This window comes from Poecile atricapillus, chromosome 1 (genome assembly GCF_030490865.1).
Source record: "Poecile atricapillus isolate bPoeAtr1 chromosome 1, bPoeAtr1.hap1, whole genome shotgun sequence".
Taxonomy (NCBI): Eukaryota; Metazoa; Chordata; class Aves; order Passeriformes; family Paridae; genus Poecile; species Poecile atricapillus.
In genome coordinates, this window is record NC_081249.1 from 178,872,574 (window position 1) to 178,884,905 (window position 12,332).

The following is a 12,332-nucleotide window of genomic DNA, read 5'->3' on the forward strand; positions in this document are numbered from 1 at the left end:
GCTCCAGCCCTTCCTTGGGTCCTGTCCCTGCTCAGCAAAGAAGCAAAACCCATTTCAAGTGTGGACTCAGCAAAGTGGCTGATCCCTGATCCCATTTTTCCCATTCTGGGAACACCAATCAATGTAATTGAGCTGTTGGAGTGAGTCCAAAGGAGGCCACCAATCTGATCAGAGGGATGGAGCAGCTCTCCTGCAAGGAAAGGCTGGGAGAACTGGGATTGTTCAGCCTGGAAAAGACTTCAGGGTGACCTAATCACAGCATCCAGTGCCTGAAGGAAGCCTACAAAAAACATGGAGAAAGACTATTTCCAAGGGCCTGGAATTACAAGGAAGGTTTTCTCATACAGATCATCCCCCTGCTCTGGTTTAGACTCTTGCTGCTACAAAATCCACGTGCAAAAAGGTTTGTCAGCACCTGTGGTGGGAAACGGGACAGCACTGGTTTCCAGGGCTGACAAACTCAGCCTTGCTGGGGCACAGCAAGAGTTTTAACCAAAATAAAGCATTTTCCCCTCATTTTTCAACATTCCACTGGCACACAGTGGAGATCAGAAGTTGGGATACACAGAGGACACTGCTCAGCTGTTAAATCCCACAGGCCAGATGCACCTTCTGGGCCAGGATGTCCCTCCACAGCGACTGGGAGGATGCACCTGGGTAAGGATTGTCCAAAATTCGCTGCATTCCTGCTGCAGGTCCAGAACCTCTGCTCTGAGCCTCAGTGGGGAAAGCTGGGCTGACCCCATGTGGTCATGGCCTTGTTATGGCATGGTTTTGGTTTTAAAAAGCATCAACTTTCCACTTATTCCGACAAAAATGTAAAATCTACCTCAAATCCATAAAATCTTTCCATCAAGGAAAAGGCACTGTGGTGAGAGTTAAGCTAAACCTCTGTCTATCATTTTTCACACCATGGAAATGTGTCCACCCTCCCAGTGTCCCTGTTCAACCAGGCAAAGCAGCACAACATAATATTCATTTTTAGCATGGATGGGACATTCCCAATCCTCTGAATCTCTCAAAACAAACAAGAAGGGTTAGGAGGGGAAACTCACACCCAGTTTGTGCTTTTCCCTTGCAGTAAAAGGTTAAATGTTGTAGTGGTTCATCTGGCTGCAATCTGGGAGCTTCGCCCCCAGATTTTGGGTGTGCCTGGACCAAGGGAGGTTGGTGTGTGTCATCTGGTCACTCTGGGCCTGAAGAAGTAAAAAATAAGGAATGTTGATTGTTTCCACGGTTACAGAATGATTCATTCTGATGGTAAAGTAACAGGGGAGACACATGGAAAATGAAAATCATGTCTCAGAAGCGTTTTGTGTCATTTTTGCGTTCACAAGTTCTCCTGCTGCAGGCTACATGCGTGCCCTGACCTCAGCTATTCATGAAAGTGTCTCTTGAGATGATCCCAGCATTGGGTTTTTTTATTGAAAAGGAATTGAAACCTTCACTCATAAAGTCTGTCAGCCTTGGAAGATGAACAAGGCCCATCCCAGCACAGTCCTGTCCAAACAGAGAAATGGAACCTCCAAAAACAATCCCACCGAGATAAAAATTATCAAAGTGAGGGCGTGGAGGACCAGGACAAGAGGTGATGGCTTTAAATTGGAAGAGGGTGGGTTTAAATGGGATATTAGGAAGGAATTTTTCCCTGTGAGGGTTGTGAGGCCCTGGCACAGGGTGCCCAGAGAAAATGTGGATCCCTGGAAGTGTCCAAGGCCAGGCTGGACAGGGTTGGGAGCAACCTGGGATAGTGGAAAGTGTCCCTGTCCAGGGCAGAGGGTAAAACAAGATCATCTTTAGAGGTCCTTTCCCACTCAACCCAGTCTGGAATTCCACGATCTGGTAATTCCAAACCCATCAAACGCCTCAGCCTTGGCACCCCTGAGGTGCCAAAGAGCAAGGGGAGTGTGTGTGTGTGTGAGCTGAGGTCTGTCGTGCCTCGCCCTCACCCTTCTCCTCGTCGAGCCCACTGGGGCTTCTGAGAGGGTGAAAAGACCCTTGAGGTGACGGGAAGAGAGGCGGGAGCGCCCAGCCTGGACAGCACCCCCCATCACCACACGCCACCCCCCGCCATCTTGGCGGCTCTCTGAGGGCGGGGCGGGGGCGTGGCCTCCCTGAGGGGAAGGGGGCGTGGCCTCCCTGAGGGGAAGGGGGCGTGGCCTCTGTGAGGGGGAAGGGGCGTGGCCTCCCTGAGGGGGGAAGGGGCGTGTCCACAGCGTCCCCGCCCAACCCGCGCGAGGGGGCGGGGCGGCCCCAAAGGTCGCGAGGCCGGCGAGGCGCTGAAGGGGGCGTGGCCAGCGGGCGGAGATCGGCGACGATTGGCCGCGGTTGGCGTCGGAGGGCTGCGATTGGCTGAGCGCTAGGAGGGGGCGGGCGCGCGCGCGCGCCGGACCCGGCATGGCCCCGCCCACCCTGCCACGTCCGTGCGGCGCGTGCGGCGGGGCCGGCGCGCGCGGGTGAGTGCGGGCAGGGGGCCTGAGGGGCTGCGGGAGGGGAACTCTCTGAGGGCTCGGTTTGGGGAGGGGTCTCAGCCCTGAGGGGCTGCTCCAGCCCGGGAGCGATGTGGGGACACCAGCGAGGGGCTGCGCGTGTGGGGGGGGCCTTGATATGACCGCCCCGAAAGTCTGCGTGTGATGCAACCGGATGCTCCTTCACCGAGGGGCTGCGGATGGAGTGAGGGGGTGCCCTCAGCGGGCCATGTGTGAGTTGAGGGGTCCCCTCTGAGGGGTTGGTTTGGGGAAGGGTCCTACCCCCGAGGGGCAGCTTCAGCTGAGGGGAGCTCTAGGGACCCTCGAGAGGCCGTGTGTGGGGTGAGGGGGTGTGGGACCCCCCGAAGGGCTGTGTATGAGGGAAGGGGTTGAGGGGTTCCCCTCAAGGGGCCATGTGTGGGGTGGGGGAGCCCCTCGAGAGGTTGTGGTTGTGTAGTGGGTTCTGTCCTAAGGGGCTGCTTCAGCTGAGGAAAGCTGTGAGGACCCTCCAGGGGCAGAGCTGGGCTCTGTCACCCCGTCCCCCAAAACCGGGGGGCTGGCAGAGATCTGGCCAGGCGCCCGCTGACCCTCCCAGGGGGTTTGGGGTGTCCCCCAGCAGCTCAGCTCAGGGACACCCTGCTGCCAACACATGGGGATCCTGGGATGCTCCAGGGAAACTTCACTGTGCACCAGGACAAGCTCTTAGTCTCTGTACCTTAATCCCTTTTTTTTATTATTATTATTATTTTAATTGCCATTATCCTAAGTCATATTCCTGCCTCGAGAAAATGAGTGTAGCTTACAGGTCCATCCTGCTCCAGCTGTGCCAGAAGTAGTGGGGAAATGACTCTTAGTTGGTCACTAATTGCTCATAGAGCATCAAAAATTTTATTTTCTCTATGTGCTTTTCCCTTGGTGTGCTGTAACCCTGAGCTGGAGTTTGAGGTTTGCTTTATTCTGTACAGACACTGTTTGAATGTTGATATGGACACTTGGGAATTCTGGGGGACAGAGGAAAAGCAATGTTGGACAAGTTAAGGGTGAAATCTGTTGAAATGTTTCTCTTTGTAATTCATCTTTCCCGCTGCTTCATTTTGAAAATTCACATGGGATGAGAGTTTGCGTTGCTGTTTAATTGCTCTAACAGCAATTTCTTTTACTTTTATATGCAAAATTAGCATGAGAGCTGGGATTTAAAGGCCAGTGTGTACCAGCAGGTGGCATAGAAAAAGATTATGTGTTGGTCTTTTTAGTTAAGAAATTTCAGTTGGGTATCTGGAGCCACTTTCACCTTTGAGGTTCATTACACTGTGATGTTTCACAGCAAACATTCTGTTCTTTCTCTGGGCTGTGAGGTGCCTTATTTTAAAAAGTGTCATCCCAAACACTTTTTTTCTTTCTGCTGTTTATCTGGCCTGACCACTAGTGTGTGACTGCTGAATTGTTCATGGTGCAGCTAAGGCAATCTGAAGATTTATAAAGAAATTAGAAGTTTTCATGAGCTCTGCTCATACCAGAGCCCTGACCAGGTATTCACAGGGGATAGAGTAAGAACTATTTTCCTTTATCATAGAATTCCAGGTTGGAAGGGACCTTAAAGCCCATCTCATTCCACAACCTTCTGCTATCCCAGGTAGCTCCAAACCCTGTCCAAGCTGGCCTTGAATGCAATTAGGAAAGTCCATCCCCTTGTCACCCAGAATAACCCCCAGCTCCCCATTCTCTAATCATTAACATTTATCTCACTGTCCCCTTGGCACTGGGGCTTTCCTGGACACTGTGGGGCTGTGCTTGGCAGCTGGGCTCTGCAAACACACACAGCAAACAGGACAGCCCAGGAGAGGCAGGTTGGGCAGTGCCATCACCTGCTGTGGGATGTGGCACCTTGTGCCCGAGAGATTAAATATTTGTGGGGTGGGACTGGTTGGAAAAAAGCGCATTATTGCCACTGCAGGTTTTAAATTGAACAGGAGTGCAAATGATGGCTGGACAGGTTGTTGGGAGGTTTCTTGAGGGTGATCCTTTCCTTTCCAGAGGGCCATAGATGTTAAATACCCTCCTCAAAGCCTTATCAGGCTGGATTTTTCCAGGATAAACACACAAGCTCCGTGCGTTGACTCCGGCTGACGTGTGCCGTGTCCGGGTGCACACGCTGTTAACCTGGCAGGTGAAGGCTGAGCAGATAAAGTGAACAGCAATGTATTCACCTTCCTTGAAATCCCTGAGGACAATCCCACGGCATGGTACAGGGGAAACAACTGATTTAGAGACAGAACCATGCCTTACCCGTTTCATTCCGTTGCAGATCGCCGTTTGCAGCCATGATGCCCGTGGCCACCGTGATGCCCGATGACACGCCCATGTTTGACCCCAGCATCCTGCAGGAACTCGACTGGAGCGAGAACACCACGACCTTTTCTCCTGCTATTTCTCCCCTGGATCCAGGGGATGGGCTGGTCCTGAGACCACTTTGCACAGCTGATTTAAATCGAGGTAGAATCTTGCTTTATCTTTGCCAGAAATGACACTGTGGGGCTGAGTTGGTAACTTTGATTTCTGCAGGAGCTCACAGTAGGTTGGGATTGTTCGTTTTCCCTGATTTATTTTTATCAGTAAACAATGTGATGGAATTTTAGAACATCCTGAGTTGCAAGGGACCCACAGGGATCAGAGTCCAACTCCTCAACCTGCACAGGGCACCCCAACAATCCCACTCTGTGCCTTGTCCTAACATCCCTTGGGCTCTGGTAGCTTTGGGGCAGTGACCACATCTCTGAATTTGAGCTTTTGGCATCATGGATTGGTGACCCTAAAAATTCAGTTTACTGTTTTAATCCTAAAATTCAAGTAAAATCTTCCAGATAATCCACAAGTTCCCATTCACCATGGTTTTCAAAGCAACATGCACGAGCACCTTGGTGCATAAACTCTCCTTCAGTTCTGGAATGTTCTGGAATTTGGATAAAAACTTTGGTTTGGACTCATTATTCCAGGCTTACTTGAGCTTTAGCCAGTCCTTCAACATTGTTCAATCCCATTGTGATGGGATGTGCCTCTCCAGACAGCTGTGTTGGATTGTTCCCTGCTGTTTGGAGCTGGCTGTGTGTCTGTCCCTCACTGAATGTTGTTTTCCCCCCTCCTTTCCTGACAGGCTTTTTCAAGGTTCTGGGTCAGCTGACGGAAACCGGAGTTGTGAGCCCGGAGCAGTTCATCAGTGAGTGCCTCATTATTCCTTGGCATTTCCATAGGGGTTGCAGGGAATCAGAGGATCCTGATGCTGACAGCAAAGCTGCTCAGGTGTGAGGCTCCTGATGCCAGAGGGAGGGATTGGTTCAGCTCCCCCGAGGGAGCCCTTGGCACTCAGCCTTGGATCCAGTTGCAGCTATCCCCAAGGGCTGCTTGGCTGGGACGGGCTTAAATTGTGAAACTGGTTTTTAGACTGAGCTTTAGATAGCTGGGAGCATGGATTTTTTGGGATGAATTTGGGTTGCTCCAAGCCCCTCCAGCCTGGACTGCAACACTCTCCAGGATAGGGCAGCCACAGCTTCCCTGGACAACACAGCCCCTCATCACCCTCTAAAGGAAGAATTTCTTCCCAATATCCCATCTAACCCTGCCCTCTGGCACGGGGGAGCCATTCCCCTGGTGCTGTCCCTCCAGGCCCTTGACCAAAATCCCTCTCCAGCTCTCTTGAACCTACTTTAGGTCCCCTTTAGATGCCACTCCCGGGCGAGACAGGTTGGGGGAAGCAGCCCAAGGATGCAGGGAGTCACAGGACCTAAGCCAAACACACCACTAATCCATGTCCCCAGGTGTCACATCCACACAGGTTTTAAATCTCTCCAGGGATGGGGATTGCACCACTGCCCTGGGCAGCTGTGCCACAGCTGGAAAACTTTCCATTAAATTCTTCCCTGTGAGGGTGGGCAAGCCCTGGCAAAGGGTGCCCAGAGAAGCTGTGGCTGCCCCTGGATCCCTGGAACTGTTCCAGGCCAGGTTGGACAGGGCTTGGAGCACCCTGGGGTAGTGGAATTGTCCCTGCCCATGGCAGGGGGTGGAACTGGATGAGCTTTAAGGTCCCTTCCAACCCAGAACATTCCATGATTCGATGTTTTAGCACCCATATGCAGAGCTGATCAGCAAGGAGGGTTCTCTGGGCAGATAAGGAAAATGAGTTTGTGTCATTGCTGCTTTTTCATGGGTTAGTCTGGCTCTGGGGCTTTCATTTTCTGGGCTCCTGGGTGCATCATTCCTGTGATCCCACAGTGATTTGCAGTCAGAGACTGCTGCAGACTTAACTGCAGTTCACTGTCAGCCTGAACTGCCTGTTCCACTCTGTGCCTGCTCCCACAGAAACCTTTGAGCACATGAAGAGATCTGGAGATTACTACGTTACCGTGGTGGAGGACACAAACCTGGGGCAGATCGTTGCTACGGCAACGCTGGTTATAGAACATAAATTCACTCACTCCTGTGCCAAGGTAATTCCTGCAGCTGGGAAGGGAGGAAAAGATCCTGTCCCTGACTCTGGGAGTGTTGGTTTATGGGGTTACTGTGTGCTGACAACCTCAAGTTTATCAGGGGAGGTTTAGGTTGGATATTGGGGAAAATTTCCTCATGGGAAAGGTGGTCCAGCCCTGGCACAGCTGCTCAGGGCAGTGCTGGAGCAGCCGTCCCTGGAGGGATTTAAAAGCTATGGGGATGTGACACTTGGGGACACGGCTCAGAGGTGGCCTTGGTAGTGCTGGGGAACAATTGGGCTCAATGGTGTTGAAGGGCTTTTCAAACCTTAAAAATGGAAATATTCAGAAAATGTAATTTTTAAAAGATCAAATATTTTGTGTATTTAAAAAACCTCAAGTGCTGAGTTGATATCAAACAGAACTTTGGATTTTCCTGAGGAAAAGGAGCACTTGGAGATGTGTCCCACTGTCCCAGTGAGCTTGTGAAGGAGTCAGACGTGGTTCTGACAGAGCAGATGGCTGAGGATCTCCGTGCTGGGAGTCCCAGCCAGGCTGTGAACACAGGGAGCTGGAAGGGCAATTCCAGGACTAACAGACACTTGCCTGTGCTTTCAGAGAGGCAGGATAGAAGATGTGGTGGTCAGCGGGGAGTGCAGAGGGAAGCAGCTTGGAAAACTGTGAGTATTCCCCACCTGTGCCATTCAGCAAGCCCTTCCCTACACCTCACACCTTCCTGCCAAGCACCTGGGAAGAATTCAGCCAGCAGGGATCACCAGCTGGAAATAAAATGATCTGCAGGAAAACACAGACAGTGCTGTGAGCCCTCAGTGGTGTGATAATGTAACTAATTAAATATTCACTCACCCAGAATTTAACTCCTGATTTTTTTATCTTTTCCAGATTAACGTCCACTCTCACCCTGCTAAGTAAGAGACTGAACTGTTACAAAATCACGCTTGAGTGTCTGCCCAAAAATGTGGATTTCTACAAGAAGTTTGGCTATTTGGTATCTGAAGAAAACTACATGTTTCAACGGTTCTTTAATTAACAATTTCTAGGTGTTTTGGGTTCTTTTTTTTTTTTTCTTGGAAAGACTGTTGGTGGAGTGCTACAAACATTCTCTCCGTGGAAAATTTCTATAGTTTATTGCTGCAAATGTAACAATCCCTCTAAATAATGAACATCAAATGTGTAAATCTTAGGGGAAAAAAAAAATTACTGAGGTTTTAGAAAGGGTCCTCTGGGTTAGAAAATAAGTTTAGAACTAATTTTTACTACTGTGGAGTCGAGGTGAAGCTTTTCTGTTCTAGCTGAATTACAAAAGGACTCGTTAAAGGGATGGTTTTTAACCAAAGGTATATATTTTTATCTCAAATTTTTTCTTGCATTGTATTTTTCTAAAGGTTTGTGCTTCTTTTCTCAGTAGCCAAAGGACAGCCCCTGGGACTGTCCTGGCTGTGCTGATGGAAGGATGACGTAGCTGGGGAAGGGATGAGGCTTCTCTTATGCAGAATTAGTGACACAGAACAGGCCTTAGTTCTGGCTTTTTCCATGACATCTCATGGAAGTGCTGGTGGTGCATCAGAAGTTTTATAGGCACTGTTTTCCAAGACTGGATCTGTTACTGTTGGTACAGGTTAGGGAGAATCCTTAAAGGCTGTGCTGAATTCCCAGTCTAAAAATGGATGTGTGCTTCTCACTGCAGGGCTCCTGCACTTTAGCTGATAACTTGGTTTTCAGGATAATTACTTTTTTTTCTGACATAAAAACCCCAGATGTGGTTTGCAGCAGGGCAGAGGGTAACTGGGAAACTGGAATGTCTGAAGGAATGTGTCCCAGATGGAGTGGGATTCTGGCTGTCAGTGGGAAGGGGATTGGGATGAGCAGATTCACATGAGGGAGCGGGGGGTGTTCAGCCCAGAAAAGCCTTAGAGCCACTTCCAGGGACTAAAAAGGAGGGAGAGGGCAGGACAAAGGGAATGGCTTCCCACTGCCTGAGGGCAGGGAGAGATGGGATAATGGGAAGGAATTCCTGATGTGAGGGAGGTGAGCCCCTGGCACAGGGTGCCCAGAGAAGCTGTGGCTGCCCCTGGATCCCTGGAAGTGCCCAAGGCCAGGCTGGACAGGGCTTGGAGCAGCCTGGGATAGTGGAAGGTGTCCCTGTTGGAATGAGATGAGTTCAAGGTCCCTTCCAAGCCAAACCATTCTGGGATTTACTGAACCCTGGCACAGCAAAGCAGGAGAGAAATGCCCTCCTTCTGCTCCTGAGGGATTGCTGCTGCTGCTGCTGCAGAGCTTCCCTCTTGCTGCAAGATTGGATCAATGATTTTAGCACTTTTGCCAGGGGTGGAAAGCAAGTAACGTCCAAAGCCCCGGTGCCAACAGTGGTGTTTTGTGTGGGGAGTGACAAATCCCACAGGCATGAATAGGGCATTATACCCAGGCTGGGCTGTTTGTGGGCAGCCAGGGCCTCCACACTGTCCTGCTTTGTGCTCTGGAGAGCGACTCTACAGTGCTGGGGGCTCTGCTTGATCTTCCTGAGGGTTCTCCACTCCATCCACTGTCTCCTTGGTGATGTCTGCTTTATTTATTGATTATTTTTTTAAAGAATAGCTTTGTTTAAGCTGAATAAATGATTGCTACCTGGATCTGGACTGTTTTTCATGGAGTGAGGATGTGCTTGTTGAGCAGCACTGCTGCAGTTACCTGTTCCCCTTCCCTAGGCTGAAAAGAACACTTTTAGCAATTCCATATGGATTTCTCTCCCAGGAGAAAGCAGATGTGCTCCTCTGACACCTCAAGCCCTGACTCTTGTTCTGTAAAGCAACTCCTGCTTTCTGCTGGCCCAAGTGACTGAGGTTGATTTTTTGCCTTTCAGAGTTTTAATTAATTCAGAATTTCCACCGATTTAAAGTGGATTATTTGAATTCCATGGTATCTACACCATCTCAAGAGCCCCAGGCCCTCATTAAGAGTTAATGAGAAGATCAGAGTGAGGAGCAGGTGCTGTGGCCCCGCTCAGATCGCTCAGATCGTTGTCAAGCAGCTGAATGGGGTTGAAAGCTGGGGTTTGTGGCTGCAACACAATGGCCCTGCCGGGCACAGCCCCCTCAGAGCAGCTCAAGAGCTCTTTGTTCATCCCAGAGGTGACATTCCCACCCCTCTGGAAAAACTGCAGCAGCTCCTGTGAATTTATCCACAGTGCAACCGGCTCAAGAGGGAAAAGCAAAGGCCCCTATCTATTTATTATGTATATATAAAAATAGATCTAAAATAAAGATATAAATATGTATATTGTAGATGTAGATATAAAATCTATTAGGGCTATGTATTTTATGTATATATAAAATCTATATATGACACATAATATATACATATTTTATATATATACATCTAGAGAGACTATACATATATATGTATATATGAATTTTATATATATGTATATATAAAATCAACCATGACCTCCTTGAGGCAAACACCAAACCTTTCATAAATGTTTTCCCCTGGGAAGCTCTTCCCTGGACACACAAGCATCTGGGTACCTCTGTTTTAGATTATATATAATTCTATATAGTTATGTAGATATCTTTATATATTTTAATATAAATATATATAATCATAGAAATACTATAGATATAAAACCAGCAGTATTTGGACGCATAGTTGATAATACTTGAGAATCTCAGACTGGTTTGGGCTGGAAGGGACCTCAAAGCCCATCTCACTCCAGCCCTTGCCCTGGGACACTTCCACTGTCCCAGTTTGCTCCAAGCCTTGTCCAGCCTTGCCTGGAACACTTTTTTTTTTGTCAGAACCAGCCCTAACAGCACTACCAGCTTCTCCAGAGGTTGAATGTTAACTCCTCCCTGCAATTAAATTTTCTGCCTAAGACCTTTCCCACCCTGAGGGAGAGATCTCCAGTTCCCTCACTCTGCTTCCCCCCCTTAAGCTGGAAAAGGCAATTTCAGCCCCTCACTGAAGAGCTGTGGATTCCCAAAAATTTGGGCGTTGCAGTTTTGTGTTTGTACCTGGGAAATCAAACATAATTCACCCTCCAACTTCTCTTTCCAGTTCACAGTGAGGGACCCTGCTTCCAATTCCTGCCTTTAGTTCCACCCCTAAAAACAAATATTGAAACATCTTCTGGCAGTGAAACTACAGCAGACAGACACAGGAAGTTTTAAATAGACAGCTTAGTAATAGATCTGAGGAAAATTAAATCTCAGAATCCCTTAGGATCTGACAGGCAGACAGACCAGAATGACTGTAAAAGGCACCAGGAGGGGGTAATGCCAGGAAAAAAAACTGGATTGATGAAAAATCCTTCGTCATGGAGCTTGTCAGTAGGAAGGGAGTGTTCCCAGGACCCCAGAGAGAACAGACCCAGACACAGAAGAGTCTGGAGAGATGAATCAGTGCCTTCCATCTGTGTTTCATCCCTCCCCTTCCCCAGGGACCTGAAATAGAGAGGGAGTTGATGTTTCCCAGCCCAGTTCCAGCAGCAGCTCAGTGTCTGGGGGCTGTGCAGGGCCAGGCACAGCCCCACCGCTGCCATGTGGGAATGCATTTCCCAACACCCCAGAGCATTCCTCACACAGGATCAGTTCAGAGCAGGAACAAACCCTCTACAACTGCAAAACCAGCACAGGACACTGACACAGTGCACTTCTCCAGGAGATAAAGCACTTCCCTTTTTCCAGCTGAAAAGTTCCCAACAAAAGCATCACACTATTTATTTATTTATTGCAGACTTTTTTTCCCCCCTGAAGGAATGACTCTCCTCCATCACAGCTGTAGGTGGCACAGGGTAGCAGCAGGAATGGGAATGTGCTGCTGGATGCTCTGATCCCCAAATCCTGAGCCCGTTTTTCCCCTGGTAAAACACAGTCTGCTCACCAAGCTCAGACTTCCCAAAACCACAAGTTTTTCTAACAGCCTTGTGCCTGTTTTCTAACAGCACAGTGCTCCCAAATCATTCCAGCCCTGGCTTTTAGGCAACAAACATTGGGAATAAAGCAGATGCAGAACCAGGACTGTGCTTGCACAACACCTCTGTGCTGCTGAGACAGGAGAGTTACAGCTGCACAAACCACCCTGATCCCCAATCAGAAAAGCTCAAGGCACCAAGAAGCATTTCCTTAGCTGAGTCTAATATTTTACAAGGGCTGAGCTGAATCCTTTAAGTCTTGATCCCATCATGGGCACTGCCCTGGGCCTCAGTTTTCAAAGAGTTTTCAGTTTTCAAATCCAATTTTTACCTTTAATTATGCTACTACTGCCTTGCAACAGCAACTACTCCTTGAAAACCAGTTTGAGGATGTTCTAGATAGATCAACTTGAATTACCCTCTATGTTTATATTCCTACAGCACATTTCTGGTAAATACATACTGAGAACAAGG

General features: G+C 49.0%; 1 protein-coding gene across 1 annotated transcript; it reads left to right on the forward strand.

Moving 5' to 3' along the window:
- The first annotated feature begins 2,484 nt into the window (after positions 1–2,484).
- On the forward strand, positions 2,485–9,579 carry GNPNAT1 (glucosamine-phosphate N-acetyltransferase 1). The gene is made up of 6 exons (XM_058829249.1): positions 2,485–2,701; positions 4,774–4,961; positions 5,620–5,682; positions 6,822–6,949; positions 7,547–7,608; positions 7,832–9,579. Exons 1-6 carry the CDS (start codon positions 2,634–2,636, stop codon positions 7,977–7,979), a joined length of 657 nt encoding a protein of 218 aa, XP_058685232.1. The 5' UTR covers positions 2,485–2,633; the 3' UTR covers positions 7,980–9,579.
- Positions 9,580–12,332: the final 2,753 nt, after the last annotated feature.